Consider the following 23,119-nt stretch of genomic DNA (forward strand, 5'->3'; position numbering starts at 1 on the left):
CTAGAAACTTAAAATGTGGATAGTTAAGTTACCAGTGACCTCTATCGATTCCCCAAATAATATTGTTACGCCTCATTAGGGGCGTGGCATATCAAAAATACCCTGTAATTTTATCATTTTTTGAGCGTAGGCATCCAAATTTTGCAGCTAGGTTACGGTTAGCTTCTTTCATGAGCTGGTCAAAAATGAAGTGTCTATGCCTAGTAGGGGCATGGCAAATCGAGAAAATCTGAATTTTCTATAGTATTAGAGCTAAGGTTAGCTACTAAATTGCTTATGGGATGTGAATGAGTATTCTGTAGTCGGTAACGCCCGACTGCAACGTTCTTACTTATTTTATTTTTGTCCTGGCTATTTTGACTGCCTTTGTGAAGTACGAACTATGAGTCAGTGTTCTGTCCAGTGTGACGCCGAGATATTTTACTTTGTTGAGTTTCGGTATTTAGTTACACCATACTAATTGGACTGAACGAGTTAATTTCGCCTACTGGTTTGCCTCCTTCCCGTCATCTGCTGAGAGTGTAGAGAATATATGTTTAGCAGTGAAAAGAGCAAGCACATTAACTTTACCACCCGAAAAATGAACTGTCCAACAGTAAACCAAAATGCTTCCAACGCTAGACAGAAGGTTAAGGCTCATATAAAGAAGAAATGAGCATACCTAAATCTGAAATTCTGCAAAATGCACCGTTCTGTGGATGGTTCACCATACGTCAGGAACTCTGCTCTACATAGAGACCTCGATATTGCTTACGTAAAAGATGAAGTAAGCAGTCTCAGCGGATGGTATCTCTAGATATTCATGTTAACTTGCTAGCAGACGTTTAAAGAGAAGGTACCCACTGGACCTGCCATTCCTGCCGCCATTGGACTAATGAATATAAATCAAAGGGGGAAGAGTAAACGACAAATAAATCTATGGCACAAAATATGACCAAATAGAGCATTCATAATCAGATTATAAGTGCACAAACTGCTGACCTAGCGGCTGAGTCACATTTTTAAGGTATAAACAGATTTACCCGATAAGCCACGTATCCAAAGGGCAAAGATATATTCGCCATATCTTGGTATGTCATATGATATCTTGTATTTATAAAAGCGATTCGGTCTAGAGAATAAACTACCCCCATCAGGTTAGTGAAATTATTGAAATCATATTCTGTACCTATTAAGATTATTCCTAAGTTGACTATAGTTTTGTAAAATTTGACTTTAAATAAATTAATATATTGCCCTTTTAGCCAGCACAACAAAACTCAATTTTTGATTTTTTTTTTATATTTGCTTAAATTACATTATTTATTTTATGAATTCACGTTAAAATGTTTATTGCTTGTGTTTTATTAATTTTTAAGCTAATGTGCCTGTGGATCACACTGCAAAAGCCGAACTATTGAAGGATCACTTTTTGCTCCTTCTATAAATTCATCCAAGCTTAGTTTTCCGTCTTTGTTTCTATCCATTTGACGAAAAATTTTATCTGTTCTTTTCTCCGGCGTGCTTTCATCTTCAGGCATTTTCATAACCGATCCAACCATTTTGTATATTGCCTAAAAAAATTGAAGAAAACTTTTTAATGAAAAATATATAATATAAGCTGTAATAAAAGTTGAATTTGTATCCTATATCTCTAATTTCTTGAAAAGACTACAGATATGCACACAGTAGTGCACTATCATCTTCAAGGATTTACAGCAGTATACATCAATTCAGTGAAAAACAAATAAGAACGTTGCTGTCGGGCGTTACAAACTGCAGAATTCTCATTCATATCTCATCAGCAATTAATTAGCTAAGTTTTGTGTTTCTAGCTCTAATTCAGTTTAAATCGATTTGTCACACCCCCTCTAGGCGTAGACCCTTCATATTTAGAAAGTTCTTACAACCAGCTAACGGTAACTTATGGTAAAGGTGAAAATTACACGGTATTTTTCGATATGCCACGCATCTAAGGAGACGTAACAGACGTAACTGCCATAGCTTTTCGCTCCTGGGCGGTCAGCCCTAGTATATATATCATATATCAGGTCTCTAACATCAATACTCCCCAATATATAATACATATCGTTTTTTCTTTAATCTTAATAGAATAATAACAAAAGCTCACGTGCAGCTGTAAAAGTTTTATTCGGTTTGCCACGCCACCGATGGTGATCGACGCGGATCTAAATTCAAAATTTCAGCTTTCTAGTTCTTCTGTATACCAGAAAATTAACTTTCCGATATGCCACGCCGCTAGTGGAGAGATCCAGAAAATTTTAATACTTTATAAATCAAGTCTCTACCTTCAATAGCGCCGCCGCAGTAATACGGATAGACGGACATTGCACAATACCAATATACTCATTTTACTCTCGTGAATGAGTATAAAAAGAACAAGAACACAAAAACAAAGCTCTAATACAATATATTGAAATATACATATGTAGATGGCTACTTGACAGCTAACGCCTATGATTTTGGTTGGTAACCTTGCGTATCCATTCATATTCATAAAATATGGAAGCATAAATAAATTGTTTCTTTAATTTTGCCCTGATCGTTACAAGTTTTTTTTTTTTTGTTCGTGATCAGTACGATCCATACTAACGTTAGATCTATATACATAAAAGAGAGTTGTGAATAGTGTTCCTACACTTATAACTCGAGATCTGCTGGACCAATTTTCATGGTTTTTGATTTGTTGGATTTGTCTCCGCTACGAGTAGGATAATAGATCTTAAAAATACTGAAAAAATTTAACAAATACTTGAAAAACACGGTTTTTTCCCTAAGGATTCAAATTTCCATTGATACTCAGTAGGCTTGATAACAGTGACAGTTTTCGGTCCTGCTCTCATATTAGACAATAGTATAGAAGTAAATAAACCAATGTAGTCAGTCAGTCTACGGCACAGCCTCAGGCGAACCTGACTATTCATAAAAAAAAAACACATTTGATAAAAATAATACGCGTGCACACAGAAGCTAAATATCTCGAAAGTTCAGGTATTTGTTTGTCTCAAATCTTATATTTATATTTCTAGATTGCAATTAGGACGGTAGAACGAGGAATCGCCAGAGAAAGGCGCCGCGTTAGTACCCAGCAAAGAAGGGCCTTAATTCGTGCTTCTCAAAGAGAGGCAGCCCGTGAAACTGGTTTAAGGATTGATTTGAACCGAGCAGCGTTTCGATATGATTGCACCATTGACTACAGCTTGCATCGTTTAGTTTGCATTGGTCCAATGGGCGTTGTTTGCGAGTATTGTGGCGCATTGAAGTTTGCTGGTGAAACGCCCGGTTTGTGCTACCTTAGTGGTAAAGTGACATTGCCATTAGTGGTCCCGCCACCAGAGCCATTGCGTTCCCTGCTTTATGGCGAAACACTAGAACTGTGCAATGGAACGCGTTTGGTGATAAGAAAACTGATGAGCAATGTGATTTACGCGTCGATACTCAAAGGAAAATTTAAAGATGAAGTTCTTATTCCTAGGATTCCGATGATCCCAACAGATATGCCCTTTGAGTTTAAACGAATTAAATTTCCGATTCGTCTTGCCTTCGCCATGACGATCAATAAATCACAGGGCCAATCTTTCACTATTTGTGGCCTCAGTCTAGAAAATGCGTGTTTTTCTCATGGTCAATTGTACGTGGCATGCTCACGTGTTGGAAAACCATCCGCATTATTTGTTCTTGCACCTGACCAAAAAACAAAGAATGTTGTTTACCACAAGGTGCTTAATTGAAAGTCCGATTAATAAATTATTGTATCCCAACCTGAACAACATAGCTTTCAACAGTTTTTTACCTAGAAATAATGGATAGGGCAATGCAACGTTTGCCGGGCCAGCTAGTTTATTATACATCAACTGAATAAGCATTAAAAAATTAATAATAATAATTAGTATAATGAACTAACGCCTTTATGGCACACATCTCATGTCTTAGAGCTATGATATTTACCGTAACAATTTCAAGCATTTCCTGCCGCGATATGTATCCGTTTCCATCTAAGTCGTACATTGAAAATGCCCATTTCAATTTTTGTTCAAGCTTTCCGCGAGATGTTACGCTTAATGCGCATAAGAACTCTCTAAAATCGATGGTTCCATCACCATTAGCGTCGAATGTTCGAAACACATGTTCTGCGAACTAAACATTTTTCATTAGAAATATATTTTGGTACATCTGCATTGTGTGGTAAAATATAGACAAGTAAGAAGGCTCTAGTCGCGACTGCTCGACTAGGAGATACCCTGAACCCTCCAATCTGCTAACTGTGCAGTATGCAGCGACGGCGCTTGGGTTGCGCTGCAGTGTGGGCAATATTATGAGAATTTATTTGTTGAATAATTTGATTTCTAGACGTACAAACTTAATGTAACTTTCAGTTAACAAAAACCGAAATTGTATAATATGCGTCTTAATATATGTTTAAATTTGGAGACTAGCTCTAAAAATGTAGGAGATATAATTTTTTAACTGATTTTCGATACGGTTTTATATCGATTTAAAAAATATCGGAATGAGTTATCGATTTTTAGTGATAAACTCGATATGCGCGCGATATATACGGACATTTAAAAAAAATTCTCTAGCTCTTATATCTTCTGAAAGCGACGCGTTCAAGCATACGGACAGGCGGACGGACAGACAGTCGGACAGGGCTAAATCGACTCAGCTCGTCGCCCTAATCAAGAATATATTTATACTTTGTGGGGTCTGCCACGCCTCCTTCTGCCTCTTACATATATTTTAACAAAACCATTATACCCTGATTTCTCATTTTCAATGGGTTCAGTTATATGGCGACGCCCACTAGGGCAGTGGAAAATCGGACTTGAAGATATAGTGATATTTCAAGTTCTGCTATATTTTGGGCAGTATTGATACTGGAGACCTGAAGCATTATATATATCCTCAGGGTGTCTGTCCACAGGAGGCGTGGCAAACCGCAAAAGTTTATATCTTCTAATCTATAAAAGCTAGGAGCTTCAAATTTGGATACTTAAGTAACCTCCTCTATTGCTTCTTGCCTTGTAATTTTCATATTTTTTTAGCGTAAGCATCCAAATTTTGCAATCAGGTTACCGTTAGCTCGTTCTAAGAACCGACCATAAAATGAAGTGTATACGCTCACTATACGAGAAAAAATCTTAATTTTCTACAGTATTAGAAATAAACTTAGCCTCAAAATTGCTAATGGGATGTGAATGAGTATTCTGCAGTCGGTAACGCCCGACTTCAACGTTTGTTGCTTTTTATTAATCTGAATGAAGCTCTTTTAATATTATTTATATAAATTTAAATTAGTAAATTTATCAGCTATCGAAATGAAGCCAGAAATTATACATTTCATTATATTATCGCACATGGTAAGATTTATACGTTTTTTTATCATGTTAGGGTAGTTAAGGGCATTTTTAAAATGTTCTAAATACCTTACTTGCGTCGCCATATGGAAAAAAATTTCCATAAATTTTTTTAAATTCTTCTACTGACAAATGACCGCTCGGACAATCCTTTAAAAAACCCTTATACCATTCTTGAATTTCAGCATCTGCAATTTAAAAGAAAACGATTTAAACAAGTAAGAAAGCTTTAGTTGAGACTGCTCGACTACGAAATTCCCTTTACCCATCAAGCAATTGATATATTTTAATAATTCGCACATGCACACACAGTCACGCACATACACAGGCATATGAACGCACGCATAAACACTCATTGGCGGCATTGTGGGCTTACCTTGGAAATTTAATTGTTCAATAACTGTTCTTGTTGATGGACTATCTTCAGGAAACTTTAAGATTATGATTATAACATGGATATGCATGCATTTGCCAAAGGATATAGGGCTGGGAGTAAAATCGATAACTCAACAAAAATCTAAACTGTATAAAATGCATCTTAATACATATTTTACATTTTGAGACTAGCTTCAAAGATGTAGATGTAAGATGTAGATGTTATTTTTTTATCAAAATCAAAATAACAGGATGAGCTTTTTATTTTTTGGGCTTTGTATGCGGACATTTAAAAAAGTCTCTAGATCTTACATCTTCTGAGATCGACGCGTTGATACATACGGGGAGACTGACGGACAGGGCTAAATCGACTCAGCTCGTCGCCCTGATCAAGAATATATATACTTTATGAAGTCTGCCACGCCTCCTTCTGCCTGTTACATACATTTCAACAAAACCATTATACCCTGATTTCCCATTTTCAATGGGTTCAGGGTATACAAATAGTAAATAGATTTCTAAATTTACCTGTGAACTCTGTATTTTGTTTCAGATCCTCCAAAACTTCAGGCTTCAGTTTACTATTTTGCTTTCCCATTTTTTGACGCTGATTTCATTATAGTGGTTTCTTGAAAGAGAAAGAATAATGGATTTTCGAATAAGTCGTTAGGCCCGTAATAATGTTGCTGATTTATGGGCAATAGTTAATGAATCATTTCAATTAGGGCTTGTTTCAGAGAGCAACGTACTCAACGATTGTTATTAATGTTTTACATTGATAATTGATAATTGAAATGATTCACATAACAAGTTTTATGTATAGTATTCAATAAAAGGATTTCATGTAATAGCAGGCTAAGCCTTCTTGAAAAATAAATTTGGGCAGACAAAATAAATATGTATGTGTACAATGTTATTACCGCCAATACTTAAGTTCTGCTAGGTATCTTAAAGAACTATGGATCCTAAATTTTGCTATAAGTTTACCATGTAAGAAGGCTCTAGTCGAGACTGCTCGACTAGGAGATACCCTGATATACTAATCATTCTGTATATGTTTTATGTATACAAACATACACATGCACGCACACGTGCACATAAGCTGCGTAGTAAGCAGCGACTGCGCTGCCGTGTGGGCAATATATTAAGAATATACTTATTGAGCAATTTCTCTTATAGTAAGACAATATCCATCAAGAGTCTGTAATGTGAGTAAATTCCAAAGCACAAGTCTCTAGTACTTGAAATACGTTTTTTACAAATAGGTGGCGAAAGGGAGAGTGGTGGTCAAAAATTGGTAAATTTCAGAATTTCGTATTCATCAAATGGTTATACATAGTAAATCTTAAGTCTCAGGGCTAATAGTATTTAAATGAGGCAGAAACAACAAAATATTTTTCGATTATTCTCGATAAAAAAGTTATCGCATGAGAAAAACATATGATAAACTTGTACTGCGTATGGTAAACACGAATATGCAGGCAACATCTCAGCTTTCTAGCTCTTATATTTTCTGATATCGACATTCCCATACGGTCGATCGGACAGACAGAAGTATATAGAAACAGCTAAGCACCCTGATCAAGAATAGATGTACTTTATAATAGGCAGAAAGAATTATCGCAGATGAATTATCGCAGATGATTCTTTCTGCCTATTACATACTTATCACAAACCCATTATTCCTTGATTTCCCATTAAAAATGGGTTCCGGGTATAAAAAAAAATACTTGTCTACCAATTGGAGAAATCTTCATGGTGAAATAACTTTTGAATCTAAAACCAGAAACCTTATTAGCTAATTTGGATTCATAGAAATATATACCTTCTTTGCTAAAAGAAAGCAAGCATTCAGAAAAAGGACACTAGAGAAATCTTCCCCTTTTTTTACAATTTGCACTACGTAAGTATTAAAACAAACTAGGTGATATTCAATATTTTATATAATTTTAGTATAAGATTTATAAATTAAATATTTATACATTTTATTACTGATTTCATCAAATACACACATATTATAGGATATAAATATTTAAGGGGCCAGCATTTTAGACAACTCTTCATCTTGCAAACATCCTTTTAAAAATTCATCTTGGGTTAATTGACCATCGTTATTTTCATCCATCTTAGCAAATATATTTTTGGCTCGCTCCTCAGCTGAATCAGCGGGACGATTTGATGAGCATGCGCCTAGCATGTCATAGATTGCCTGAAAAATGTGTTCAGATAACGTTATTTTTTCATAATAAGTATATAAATATTTATTTAACGATTTCGATGTGAAAAGTTTGTATAATGTAGTATTTAGAGTTTGTAATGGAATAAACTGCTCCACCACGAAGCCCCCAAACCCTTCGAAGAATTGATATTTCAATAATCGTTCGCGCCACAGACACACACGCATGCACGCATAGGCTGCAGTGTGGGCTTACTACGGGTGCATGTGCCAAAGCAAAAGTCTTTAGTATTTGAAATACGGCTTTTACAAATTTATGGGTGAGGGTAAATTGCAAAAATATCGAAATTCTATAAAGTACATATGAGTCCACATTTAAAATTTGAGACTCCAGTTCCAAAGGTGTAGGAGACATAATTAAATAACTAATTTTTGAAAAGGCTTTCAGTGATAAATAAAAAAAACATCGAGAGTAGATAATGCGTGTAATATACGAGCCTTGGAATCGACTCAGCTCGTCATCCTGAGCAATATACATACTTTGTGGGATCTGTCACGCCTACTTCTGCCTGTTACATATTTGTATATACGGATTTCCAATTTAAATTGGGTTCAGTTCATAATCATAATAGTATTTTAAACCAAGCTGAAAAAGTCGCTCAAACTTATAGTAATATAATGGATTCTATGACTCTTTGGGGTAGTAAAAAAAAAAAGATTAAATAACAATTGGATCCACTACTAACTGTATAAATAACATGTATATCTTAAGCACAATGAACACAATTTTTATTATATAACATTTTATGTTTTGTTATAAATTATAACTTTTTTGAAAGAGAAAAGCTGAATACGTATTGTGTTTTTTTTTTTTTTTTTTTTTTTTTGTATGTATATAACGTACTTTAAAAGAAGCAGAGGGTTGTCTCCAGGTTCATTAACATTGAAGACAATGTCAAATTGCAATTGTAACCTAGACTTCGATGGGATCATCCTCTTGCTTACTTCGTTGTTAATTAATATCTTAATATCTAATCCATATCTTCTAAAAATATTAACACAACAGAACGCTAAATCATGACATATGAATATTATGATATAATTTTAATTGAAATACAAAAAGTTGATAGTAAACATAAACAACTAAGAAAGCTCTAGTCGAAACTGCTCAACTACGAGATACCCTGAAGCCTTCGAGCAAATGAAATTTAAATAATAATTCGCACACGCATATTTACAAGCGAATGCGCTTTGAATGCGCTGCAGTGTTGGCAATATTATAAGAATTTATTTGTTAAATGATTTAATTTCTAGACGTACAACCCTAATGAAACTTTCAGAACCATATCAATATGTTCAAGTATCTGCCCTCTGCTATCTGCGCAGTAAGCAGCGACTGCGCTTGGGCTGCGCTGCAGTGTGGGCAGTGTTATGAGAATTTATTTGTTGAATAATTTAATTTCTAGACGTACAATCTTAATGAAAATTTCAGAACGTAATCATGTTCTAATGTATGTACATTCCAAAGCACAAATCTCTAGTATATGCAATGAGTTTTTTACAAATTTTGGGCGAAGGGGGTGTGGTATCCAAAATATGTTGATTACAAAATTTTTGTATTCATCATATGTATACACACAGTAAATCTGAAGTCTCCACGTCTAATAGTATTCCGATGAGGCTCAAAAAACAAAGTCAATTTTTCGATTATTCTCGATAAAAAAGTTATCGGATGAGTTATCGAAAAAATAAATCAAACTCGTACTGCGTATTGTATACACGAATATGCATGCCAAATTTCAGCTCTCATACAGACGGACAGGGCCAAATCGACTCAGTTTGTCGCCCTGATCAAGAATATATATACTTTGTGGGGTCTTCCACGCCTCCTTCTGCCTGTTACATACTTTTACACAAAAACATTATACCCTGATTTCCCATTTTCAATGGGTTCAGGGTATAAAAAATGGGCGTTTCTTTACTATCCGGGATTAACTTTAACGACTGTGAAAACACGAGCTTGATTAGAATTTAGATCATTTTCAATATTTGGTATGGTATCCATTATCTGAAATTCCAATTTTTCAGCCGATTGTTTGCAATGACCTTTTAAAGACCAAGCCAGAATCTTCACCATGTTATACGGCTAGCTTCAAATATAGTATTTTCAGCTCTATATGAAGTTTACGGCACACCATGGCTTTCGCAGTACTTCCAAAAAGTTGTATATGTTTTTGTCAAGCATAATTAAGTCATCTTACCAAGTCTGGTTTACTTTGATGAATAAGTAAGTATGGGGACTTAGACATTTTAGTTGTCCAGTTTGGTTAAATGAGGCGGTTTTTGTGCCCTTTCCTTTCACGGTGAAACCCACACAAAAAGGCTTTGTCTTCTGAATTCGAAAAATCCAATCGGACTACTAGTTTTTGCTGTTCCAATGATGAATCTGAACCTTTACGGCCCATGGTAAATTTTAGCTAAAGATTCAAGTTTTGTGCTTCTGTAGTGATCAAAAATATTTGTGACAGGTTGATTTTCCGGAAAATCGCGTTCAATGACTCATTTGCGACTATTTGGCATAGCTGCAGTCTTTTATTTTGCGACTTAGCTAAAAGCCCGAATATTAAAGTAACGCCAACATTTTCAGGGTTGTGTATTATTTTTCAGTTATGTTTCTACTATATTGATATATACTTCTTAGGAAAAGTAATTTTTCAATATAAAATTTTGCATTAACACTTTTTTTGCAATTAATAATATATGTTTTGTGTTTGAAGATGAAAAATAAAAAAATACGAATATTATTTTTATTTGGTTTGTACCTGAACAATTTTTGTCATTTCCTGAATGTCAATTACGCCATTCCCATCGACATCGTACATTCTAAACGCCCACTTTAATTTCTCTTCTGGTGTACCACTAGAAGTAACATCTATTGCAAGTAAAAATTCCTGCCAAAGAAATTGAAAAAAAAAAAAAAAAAAATACAATCAAGGAATATTGTCCACAATCGTACATATTTTAATTACATATTTGAATCGTACAATTGTACATATTTTAAAAAGAAATAAGTAAGAAAGCTTTAGTCGAGACTGCTCGACTACGAAATCACCTGCACCCTTGTATTATTAAAATGCAAGTCTCTAGTAATCGATATACTCCCCTAACAAACTTAAAGATGAGGCGGTGAATATAAAGGTGGGGGTGTATTAAAACAACAAAATTCGAAAAAAATACAAAATAAATATGAATCTACATTTAAAGTTTGGAGACTAGATCTTAAGGGGTAGGAGATATAATCTAATAACTAATTTTCGATAAGGTTTTTAATCGATAATACAATAATGACAGCAGTTATCGATGGAACGTGATGTTCACGTAATTTACACGGACCTAGGACAAATTTCAAGTCTTTAGCTCTTGTATCTTCTGAGATCGACGCGTTTATACATATGGACAGACGGACTGGGCTACTTTGTGGGGCCTGCCATGCGTCCTTCTTCTTTAACAAAAACATTATATCCTGATTTACCATTGAAAATAGGTTCAGGGTATACAAATGAAGTGGCATAAGAATATATGTAAAATTATATCATATTTAAAAATAATCTACATCTAAACGGTTATAACATTTTAAAACATATCAGTAAGCGACATATATTTTGAGTTGTGTATATAAATTTAAAATAATGTTAATTAAAACGAAAATAAATATATATATATATATATATATATATATATATATATATATATATATAAATAAATAAATAAATAAATAAATATTTTATTTAAAATCTCTTAACTAAATATGTCAAATATAATATAAAAGTAAATTTTATGATAATGAAAGTAATTGCAATAAAAAATGGATATATGTATATGGTTTTGGTAAAATATTTCGATTTTTATTACCTTAAAGTCAATATAACCATTTTTATCCATATCGAATGTACGAAAAACATGGTCACAAAATTCTTCTGCATTTCCAGACGGAAAAAACATTTTATACATGTCAACGAATTTAGCTGGAGTCAAACGACCATTGGGACAGTCTTGCTACACGAAATATAACGGTGCCAATTCATATTACACAAATCATTTTGAATTTGAGAACATCTTACAACTTACCTTAAATCCTTTGTACCATTCTTTTATAGTGGCTTCATCGTAACGAGTGTGAGTTTTCAAAAACTCCATATCCTCTTTTGTCAGACGATCTTTACTACTTAAACACCCCATTGAATATGTAGATTTTCACTTTTAACAATTTGATATAAATGTATTTTTAATTTATCAATATTTAAAGATTTGTGATTCAACTTGTTACCTATAACGCGTTTTGCTCAAAGGTATTATAAGTTATTAGACGTTAAATCAATATTAATATTTGTTAATAATATTGCATTATGCTTACGATATGTATTGTATTTTAATGTTATTTACATTGCGTTTTTATTCTGAGTGATTTAGAAAACTTTTTGTCAAACTATTTCCCAGTAAATGGTTAACGCTAACCAAAGGACTAAAAAAGATTGACTTATGCGCATGCGCGAGAATTATCTGTATACAGGCTGATTATTGAGTTACCAATTTTTTTCTGTACACAGCAATAACTTGTTTTTCATGTCAGTAGGGTTGCCATCATCAACTTTTAAATGAAAAATAATATTTCCACTTTCATATATGTATATGGTTCAAAATATAAATTAAGTTTGGTGTAAAGCAAAACGGTTATTTTCGTAAAATCCTTATAATATTGATATGTATTTCAAAACGAAGCCCAACGGATAAGGCTTCTAAAATCATCGATATCGAAAAAATCATGGTGTAATGTATTTAAGAAGAGCTTTTATATAATCATAATGATATCAGGAGAATTATATTCTATCCCCAGATAATATTACTAAATGCAATATATTTTACATCTTTTACTTATTAGGAATTCGTCAAGAAAATAAGGTTTTTAAGTGTACCTGATTAAAAAAAAGAAATAAATTAAAAACCAATCATTGTCATTTCGATATGATAAAAATACTTAAACTATTCAGTTGTTGTCAGAAGTTGTATTTCATTGGGACACTCAAAAGCTGCACTGTATAATTCCCAAATACAGTATAGCAATAAAGAAAGCCGAAGACTAACCAGTAGTCGATAGGCAATCTTGAAATAAATGTACTATGTATTACCCTAAGTTTGCAATATTGTGTTAATATATGAAATTATTTTAATAATATCATGGTTCTCACTGCTTGAAAGAGTCATAAATTTCAGTGGTATACACTTATAAATCAACATTTAGCTGTTAAGCTGCGCATTTGTGAATTAACAATTTTCATTTTATGCAGCTACTACCATAATAATATACTAAAATTGATATTATATCAGAAAATTTACTTACAGGTCTGTTCCGGCTTGTACATAATTTTTGTAATTTGGAAAACAGAATATATCAGCGAATGTTTCAAACGCGTTCCAGCGTTCCATCTAGCGACATTTCTTACTAAAAAGTATTTAAAAAAAAGTTAATAAAATAAAAACAAGTAAGAAAGCTGTAGTCGACACTGCTCGACTACGAGATCTCCTGAACCCTTCAAGCAACTGATATTTCAAAATAAATTCGCACACACACACGCACTGCGATTGGGCTGCACTGCAGTGTTGGCAATATTTTGAGAATTTATTTATCTAATAATTTAATTTCTAGAAGTACAATCTCAATTAAACTTTCAGAACGTAATCAAAATGTTTAAATGTATATATTCCGAAGCACACACGTCTAGTATTTGAAATACGCCTTTTACAAATATGTATATATCCGCGCGATATATACGGACATTTAAATAAAAATTTGAAGTCTCTTTTATCTTCTGAGATCGACGCGTTCATACATACGGACGGACGGACAGACGGACGGCCAGGGCCAAATCGAATCAGCTCGTCGCCCTGATCAAGAATATATATGCTTTGTGGGGTCTGCCACGCCTCCTTCTGCCTGTTACATACATTCTGCTATATTATAGGCACTATTGATGCTAGAGAAATTTGGTATATATACGCAGGTTGACCTCCCAAGTCCAACGAACTATGATGGATTTATCTCCAAAAGTTGATATCTCCTACAGCTTAAGAGCTAAAAGCTTCACATTTGGATAGTTAAGTTACTAGTAACTTCCTCTATCGATTTCCCAAATAATATTGTTACGCCTCATTAGGGGCGTGGCATATCAAAAAATACCCTGTAATTTTATCATTTTTTGAGCGTAGGCATCCAAATTTTGCAGGTAGGTTACGGTTAGCTTCTTTCTTTCTATGCCAAGTAGGGGCATGGCAAATCGAGAAAAACTGAATTTTCTATAGTATTAGAGCTAAAGTTAACTACTAAATTGCTTATGGGGTGTGAATGAGTATTCCGCAGTCGGTAACGCCCGCCTGCAACGTTCTTACTTGTTTTACAACTAATCGATTAAATTTAACTAATATAAACTAACTTTACATATAGCACATCTCGAAATATTGACACACAAAGCCGAACAAGTGCGAAAGTTGTGCTATGCAATGAAATATGCTATTTCAAATCTTCGTTTATGCTTAAAGAGTAAAAGAAATATATAAAAGGTACGATTCAATTAACTAAAGGGTACATTTTTTCGTCTGTTTCACCGAATATTTCGATGTCACCTGCGACCTCGAAGAATAGGTTTTGTAATCAGTAAGTAAAATGTATTTGCGCAGCTAGCATCAAAATTTAGTAGCAAACATAGTTTTGCATTGCCAATTTTTTTTTTTTTTTTTTTTAATTTTACACGAAAATATTAAGCTATTTGATCACAGTGTTTTATTTAAAGTGCGTAGCTTTCGACACCGTAAATAGCCCGACGTGAATTTTAAATCTAGGTTGGAAATAATGAAATTTCGAATATATTTTATGTTTGTAGAAGAGTACAAAAAACCTGAAGGCCTCTGAACTTGTTATAAAAAATCGATTTTGCCGAAAATTACAGGCTAGCACCATAAAATGAGATTCAGAGTGCTCATTTTAGCTACCGCCAGGTAACAATTTTTACTTGCGGTGATAACTGACAAAGTTACGCATAATAAATTTGACATATTTTTGTTTTGAGTCCTTTACGTAAAATAATCAAATGTATGGGAATTTTATAAAAACATCATAAAAGAAATATGATGTTTGTATGTTTAATGGAATTTGTTTGCCACTTCTCACGGAAAGGGTGCCGTTGATGGAGTTGGAGCTGTCATTAAAAAAAAAAGTATGACAAGTAACTAAATCTCAGAGCCTAATTTATCCAATGCATTTTCATTTTATAAATGAGAAAAAAATAATGTTAATGGCATTAAAATATATTTTTTGCCGTTAGTTCAAATCGAAAGGCTATCTACATTATAAATTGGATAAAAATGGAACGATGTTACGAACATCCCGCATATATCACAGTTTCACGCGTTAAAGTTAGTTTTTAATTTAGATTAACTGTTTTGTTTTACTTATTTATAATGCTTTTATTCATGTACAACTACTAAAAAATCAAAAAAAAAACAATTAAGAAAGCTCTAGTCGAGACTGCTCGACTACGAGATCCCCTGAACCCTACAAGCAACTGATATTTCAATAATAATTAGCACACCCGGACGCACTCATACAAACAAATGCACGCACAGACACACGCATGCAAACAAACACACGCACGCACACTCTCATACAAACAAACACACGCACACACACACACTCACATATACAGGCGATTGCGCTTGGGTTGCCCTGCAGTGTTGGCAATATTAGGAGAACTTATTTGTTGAATAATTTAATTTCTAGACGTACGATCGTAATAAAACTTTCAGAACGTAATCATAATGTTAAAATGTATGTGTATGCCGAAGCACAAGTCTCTAGTATTTGATAAACGACTTTTACAAAAATGAGGGTGAGGGGAAATTGTATAAAATGAATCTTAATATACATTTTAAATTTTTTAGAGATCTTCGATAAGGGTTTTTATCGATAAAAAAGTATCGGAATGATTTATTGTTTTATAGTTATAAACTCGATATGCGCGTGATATATACGGACATTTTAAAAAAATGTTGAAGTCTCTAGCTCTTGTATCTTCTGAAATCGACGCGTTCAAACATACGGACAGACAGACGGACAGGGCTAAATCGAATCAGCTCGTCGCCCTGATCAAGAATATACATATATACTTTGTGGGGTCTGCCACGCCTCCTTCTGCCTGTTACATACTTTTAACAAAACCATTATACCCTGATTTTCCATTTTCAATGGATTCAGGGTATAAAAAAAAAACGTATGGTGGAAAAAATGTCTCATTTGACACGTCACATTCGACCCTGATTAAAACTAAAAACAAAAAATAAAACTTCTGAATATTTTTTAATAAAAAAAAAAAAAAAAAAACATTGTAAAGACGTGCCAATTTCTAATAATCTAAAATTATTCGTAACAAATTGTCACTTAAAGTTTCGTTAAAATCTCAGGCTGAACTCTTCATTTAAAAAGCAACTTGCGTTTTTTGTGGCCTGCGAACCTCTTGGTTTTTAGTGATTATTTTGAAAACTAAAATTTGCTTAAAATCAGATTTAGCACCAATTATAGAGCTAATCAAGAGCTATAAGATTCACTATTCGTCAAAATAAAAAAAATTAATTTTTTTATTTTTTAACTCAAATACGTACCAATGTCACATTCGCCACTAGAGAATTGCTCATAAGAGTCTACATCTAAACTCTAGACTCTACCTCTAAAGGTGTAGGAGATATAATTAAAAAACTAGTTTCGGTACGGGTTTTAATAACACAATATCGGTAGTAGTTTTTGATTTTTGGAAAAAACTCAATAAGCGCGTGATATACACGGACCCAGGGAAACTTTTTAAGTTTCCAGCTCTGATACCTGAGATCGACGCGTGTATTTATATGGACAGACAGACAGACAGCTCATCGCCCTAATCCCACGCCTCTTTCTATCTGTTACATACCTTCAACAAAGCCATTATAAAACAAGTAAGAAGACTCTAGTCGAGACTGCTCGACTAGGAGATACCCTGAACCCTCCAGTCTGATATTCCAATCACTCAGCACCTTTTTTAGGCACACATACATACACATGCATGTATTAGAAAGGGCTCTGCTAACTGCGCAGTAAGCAGCGACTGCGCCTGGGCTGCGCTGCAGTGTGTTCAATATTAAACGAATTTATTTGTTGAATAGACGTCCAATCTTAATGAAACTTTCAGAACACACTCATAATGTTCAAATGAATGTACATTCCAAAACACAAGTCTCTACTACTTGAAATACGCCTTTTACAAAGGTGAGAGTGAGGGGTCGAATTTAGGGGTGGGGGGTAAATTTTAACAAAAACCGATTATATATAATATAGACATGAATCTACATATAAAATTTTGAAGTTCTAGCTCTGCAGATGTAGGCGCTATAATTAAATAAATAGCTTTCGATAAGGTTTTTAGTCGATAATAAAATATTGGGAGTAGTTATCGATTTTTAGTGATAAACTTGATATGCGCGTGATATACACGGACCTAGGAAAAAAAAATTCAAGTCTTTAGCTCTTATATCTTCTGAGATCGACGCGTTCACGCCTCCTTCTGCCTGTTACATACTTTTAACAAAACCATTATACCCTGATTTCCCATTTTCAATGGGCTCAGGGTATAATGATATCCCCTTGAAAAGGGGTTCAGCGTATAAAAAACCTACATCTGCTTATAATAGCCCGACTAATGTATAATTTTTTGTTTGTTTTTGTCTTTAACTTAAATAAATGAAATTTTTAACTGGATTCGTATATTATAAACTGTAAGCGAAAACAAAAACTGAGGTATTCAACATTTTTTAAGTATTGAACATTTATATAAGTTTAATACAATAATATAATTTCAAGAATAAAACAAGTAAGAAGGCTCTAGTCGAGACTGCTCGACTACGAGATCCCCTGAACCCCACAAGCAACTGATATTTCAATAATAGTTAGCACACACACACGCACACACACACACGCATACAAACAAATACACGCACACACATACACATACAAATAAACACACGCATACCCACACACACACTTATATACAGGCGGTTGCGCTGTAGTGTGGCAATATTATGAGAACTTGTTTGTTGAATAATTTAATTTCTAGACGTACGATCGTAATGAAACTTTCAGAACGTAATCATGATGTTTAAATGTATGTGTATACCGAAGCACAAGTCTCTAGTATTTGATATACGACTTTTACAAAGATGAGGGTGAGGGGTCGAATTTAGGGGTGGAGGGTAAATTTTAACAAAAACCGAAATTGTATAAAATTCATCTTAATATACAGTTTAAATTTGGAGACTCTAGCTTGAAAGATGTAGGAGATATAATTTTTTAAGTGATCTTTGATAAAGTTCTTTATCGATAAAAAGGATTCGGAATGAGTTATCGTTTTTTAGTGATAAACTCGATATGCGCGTGATATATACGGACATTTTAAAAAAAGTTGAAGTCTCTAGCTCTTATATCTTCTGAAATCGACGCGTTCAAACATACGGACAGACAGACGGACGGACGGACGGACAGACAGACGGACAGGGCTAAATCGACTCAGCTCGTCGCCCTGATCAAGAATATATATACTTTGTGGGGTCTGCCACGCCTCCTTCTGCCTGTTACATACATTTTAACAAAACCAGTATACCCTGATTTCCCATTTTCAACGGGTTCAGGGTATAAAAATGAATATTTGAAAACTATAATAGGATTTTTGGCATAAATGTTAGTAAATCTATTTACGATTTAGTTTTACATATAACTTATAAGGCATCTTACAAACACTCTTTCCATAATTTATGTTTTTAAAAGTTATACCATATCAACTATTACTTAATTTTTATACTCTGAGCAAACAAATATTTGAAACAAACACATGCACACACACACGCATAAAATTTAAAATTTCTCACGCGCTTACACAGGAGACTGCGCTCAGGCTGCGTTGCAGTGTTAGTAATATTGTGAGAATTGCATATACCCTGATTTCCCATTTTTAATGGGTTCAAGGTATAAAAATAAAAAAAACGCAGCAGTCGCGTTTGATTACCCATATTTGTATATATACGCAAAAGACAATTTGCTTCATTTAACTCAAGCAAACGATCAGTGGCTCACACCTTATTTCGTGCAGCAGCATAGTAAAACTTTGAACCCGTATTCCCGCTAAACCAGTAAAGATATCCAAAAAATTGAAATGAGGTCTTATTTATTGGTTATTCATTATGTATTAACGCTTTCAATTATTTTTCTATTATAATTAATAAGATTTAAAACTAAAGAAAACTAAAAAACAGCCTTTTTCCATGTTACAGCTTATTTCGTGCACTTCACTTTCAATGACTTTATTGTCCAAAAATTCTTAAATTAGGATAATTTGTTAACTCATTTTTGTTTAATCACCTCTTTGAATCGTGATTCCATCGAGTTTACTCATTTTCGGGTGATTCCGCTGGAGATTTTTGGCCAATCCTCCAACACGGCCGTTTTGAGGTAATTTTTATTGAATATTGACCATTTCAGAATGGCCACGCCCAATTTTGCCCACAAATTTTCTAAAACGTTCAGGTAGGACCACTGGGCCAGCGGATTTACCACATTTGGACTGGACTGGACCAGATCAGCCAGGACTAGTCAATACCCGGTTTATTGTTTTGATCATTTGCCTGATGCAATCGGGATCGCCCTTGTAGACATAGTTTTTCTGCATTTTGGAGCAAATTCTTCTTCAAAAAGGATAGGTACATGTTATTGTTCATATTACCATCAATGAAAACTAAGTATCCAACTGCCAAACCCGACAGGCCCAACCATGCAACAGCCACTGCCATAGCTCATATTTGGTATATTGTTTTGATCATTTGCCTGGTGCAATCGGGATCGCCCTTCTAGACATAGTTTTCCTGCATTTTGGAGCAAATTCTTCTTCAAAAAGGATAGGTACATGTTATTGTTCATATTACCATCAATGAAAACTAAGTATCCAACTCCCAAACCCGACAGGCCCAACCATGCAACAGCCACTGCCATAGCTCATATTTGGTTTTAGGCGCTGATCTTGGAGCTCAGTATTTGGTGGGCGGCAGGCATATTGCTTCCAATCCCTTAAATCGGGATTCGGAGCGGTATAAAAATAAATCAAACAAGTAAGAAAGCACTAGTCGAGACTGCTCTACTACGAGATCCCCTGAACCCTCCAAGCAACTGATATTTCAATAATAATTCGGACACACACACGCATTTAAACAAACACACACACACGCATATACAGGCGATTGCGCTTGGGTTGCGCTGCAGTGTTGGCAATATAATGAGAACTTATGTATATGTTGAATAATTTAATTTCTAGACGTACGATCGTAATTGAACTTTCAGAAAATTTGAACAAAAACCGAAATTGTATAAAATACGTCTTAATATATATTTGAAATTTGGAGACTCTAGCTTTAAAGATGTGGGAGATATCATTTTTTAGCTGATTTTCGATAATGTTTTTATCGATAACAAAATAACGGGATGAGTTATCGATTTTTAGTGATGAACCCGATATGCGCGCGCTATGTACGGACATTAAAAAAAATCTTAAGCCTCTAGCTCTTATATCTTTTGAAATCGACGCGTTCAAATATACGGACAGACGGACGGACGGACAGACAGACAGACGGACAGGGTCAAATCGACTCAGCTCGTCGCCCTGATCAAGAATATATGTATATACTTGGTGGGGTCTGCCACGCATCCTTCTGCCTGTTACATACATTTTAACAAAACCATTATACCCTGATTTCCAATTTTCAATGGGTTCAAGGTATAAAAAGTGAAGAGCCGAGCAAATACGAACGGTCTGGGAACCAATGCTCGAAAATAAGTGTGCAAAACGCTTTACAGTACGTGTCCGGTCTATATGTTGTTTGGTTTGGTGATTATATCTCCTACACCTTTGGAGCTAGTCTTCAAATTTATTTTATAAAATTTCGATTTTCGTTCAAATGTCCCCTTCTGCCCTATATCCCTTCTCTTACCTATAAATTTATAAAAGGCGTATTTCAAGTACTAGAGTCTTGTGGCATATTCACGCAATTAAATTTCCATTGTAAGTTCACAATGCAGCCAATGCGTGCTTATAATTGCATCCCTATGTCTTTCTGTGTGTGCTTCTTGTGTAAGCAGAAAAACGAGAATTATTGTGAAAATATGTATAAATTCTTCGAAGGAGATTCCGTAGTGAATCAGCCCCGACTAGAGCTTTTTTACTTGTCTTATATGTATACTTTTTTGTGTTTTAATTTGAAAAACAAACTTTGCTTAATCAGCGGTCATCATCTGATGATAAATCCATTGGGACTAACATATCAAAAGCGCAACTAATTTCTCTTGCACTATGCAACCTATTAGCTTACTTGCAACGCAAGAAATTCGTCTTCAGCTTTGTCTTTGTCTCAGCGTCTACTATGCTTGCAGCCTAACTTGCAGGAGCATCTACTTTAAGGTGAGTGTCACTGTTATTTAACGATGCTTGTCAAACGCTTTCATTATATTAGAGCATTATCCTTTTTTACAGGAATTATGTATGTATATACATATGTACATATGTACACCAACGCGATTCCAAGGAGCGTGTACATACATATGTATGTATGTACATACATATACAGTATGTCCACTAAATGTTTGCAAAACAAAAAAAGTCGTACAAATTTAGCTTTAACATCATATTGTATTAGGAAAGACACTATTTCTCGGAATTTTTTTTTGCTTACAATACTTATGTTTCATGTATTCTTAACGAAAATAAATAACAATAAATAATAAAGATAGCAACAAAAACATAAAAATCTATTAAAAAAAAAAAAAACAGCAAATATCAGCTGTCCATTAATTCTTTGCAAAATGCAAGCATTAGTTGAAAGAAGACGGGAAAAAGGTAATGGGACATCAAAATCAAATGCGCCTCGCGGCATCTTTTTTCACAAGTCTTACGCGAATTCAATCGTTTTAATGAAGTCTTGGAAACACTACCATTTTTTTTTTTAAATTTGAATTTTCGCAATGAAAGTAGACGTCTATCATATTAGTGTCGAAATGTGGGACATACACAATAGAAAACGAGCTTGTCAGAAAGGTGGATAAACCTTCTCTTTCTACATTTCAAGGTATTAGCTAAACAAAAATTTTATGCTGATTACTGTTATATTTACTCGTATATCATTTAAGCATATACATATATTAATATATGTACATATGTATATTTATTCCCAAAATGTATATTCATATTTATACATATGTATGTATGTACATATGTACATATGTATATATAGATATGTATGTACATATTTTATAAGCAATAAACAATATCAACTTTTGCATATCTGTTTGCAAGAACCATACCGTAAGACTTAACTCTCGTATAAGGTAACACTCCTCCTACCTGTATCACTCAACAGTATAACTGAACTTGACATACACACTTAATGTAAACAGTTTGATAATATATTTGATGGCAAAACAAATGCTCGAGCAAAACACAATCAATACAATAATTTTAGGGTGGTTGTTAGAGATGTTAAGTACATATCGATAACACTAACAGAGAGCACATAGATCGTAGAGATGATGGCCGCACTTGATGGATTTCGAGGCTATCAATACTATCGATTGGGAATATAATCGATATTATCGATGTTTCCATCGGGAATCACAATATGCTTAAAAATAGTTTGGGTCTTTGAACATTCTTTTAAAATTGTTTAAGACCCACGAATAAAATTCAAAATTGTTAATAATGTTTATAAATCATTTTATCACTTTTCAAAGAAAAAAAAAATATTTTCGTGCAAACAAAAGTCAGTAGAAAATTATCTAACTTTAACATCATATCAGAGAAGAAAATAAATAGCCAGAGAAGACATAGACTAGACATATAATTTTTTTTCAACGATGAAAAAATGCGCTGAAGAGCCCAACTTCGTATTTACTCAGCTCGGTCTTTCGAAGCTCAAGCAATGAAAATACACACGAGAAAATCAGTGCGCTGCGAGCACTGACACGAAATGAGCACATTCCCAAAGTATTCCATGAAGTACGGTTATGCGCTCTTTTTCCTTACTCACTTTCTCCATCTCTTTA

The 23,119-nt window shown here is 34.0% G+C and overlaps 2 protein-coding genes and 1 long non-coding RNA gene across 6 annotated transcripts in view; 1 reads left to right on the forward strand and 2 right to left on the reverse strand.

The window, feature by feature from the left end:
• Positions 1-1,263: 1,263 nt before the first annotated feature.
• On the reverse strand, positions 1,264-22,562 carry Nca (neurocalcin homolog). 3 transcript variants are annotated; one of them, XM_089260516.1, is made up of 5 exons: positions 22,422-22,562; positions 6,261-6,360; positions 5,427-5,545; positions 3,949-4,137; positions 1,264-1,553 (listed from the first exon to the last, which is right to left on the reverse strand). In XM_089260516.1, exons 2-5 carry the CDS (start codon positions 6,328-6,330, stop codon positions 1,359-1,361), a joined length of 573 nt encoding a protein of 190 aa, XP_089116642.1. In that variant the 5' UTR covers positions 6,331-6,360; positions 22,422-22,562; the 3' UTR covers positions 1,264-1,358. The 3 variants fall into 3 exon arrangements, with proteins under 3 accessions (XP_089116642.1, XP_089116641.1, XP_089116643.1); XM_089260515.1 differs by lacking the exon at positions 22,422-22,562 and adding an exon at positions 13,307-13,413; XM_089260517.1 differs by lacking the exon at positions 22,422-22,562 and adding an exon at positions 10,731-10,859.
• Positions 7,658-13,411, reverse strand: LOC108657889 (neuronal calcium sensor 2). 2 transcript variants are annotated; one of them, XM_089260518.1, is made up of 5 exons: positions 13,307-13,411; positions 12,037-12,165; positions 11,821-11,964; positions 10,731-10,859; positions 7,658-7,941 (listed from the first exon to the last, which is right to left on the reverse strand). In XM_089260518.1, the coding sequence occupies exons 2-5, from the start codon at positions 12,145-12,147 to the stop codon at positions 7,765-7,767; spliced, it is 561 nt and encodes a 186-aa protein (XP_089116644.1). In that variant the 5' UTR covers positions 12,148-12,165; positions 13,307-13,411; the 3' UTR covers positions 7,658-7,764. The 2 variants fall into 2 exon arrangements, with proteins under 2 accessions (XP_089116644.1, XP_089116645.1); XM_089260519.1 differs by lacking the exon at positions 13,307-13,411 and adding an exon at positions 12,236-12,537.
• The window catches only part of LOC149091561 (uncharacterized), a 168,876-nt gene continuing 163,096 nt past the window's right edge, over positions 17,340-23,119 (forward strand). The window contains exon 1 of the long non-coding RNA XR_016196865.1: positions 17,340-17,502. This is a non-coding gene — a long non-coding RNA (uncharacterized LOC149091561). The remainder of the gene's footprint in view (positions 17,503-23,119) is intronic.

Source organism: Drosophila navojoa, chromosome 4 (genome assembly GCF_054131105.1).
Source record: "Drosophila navojoa isolate 15081-1374.11 chromosome 4, UAZ_NAV_1.0, whole genome shotgun sequence".
Lineage (NCBI taxonomy): Eukaryota > Metazoa > Arthropoda > Insecta > Diptera > Drosophilidae > Drosophila > Drosophila navojoa.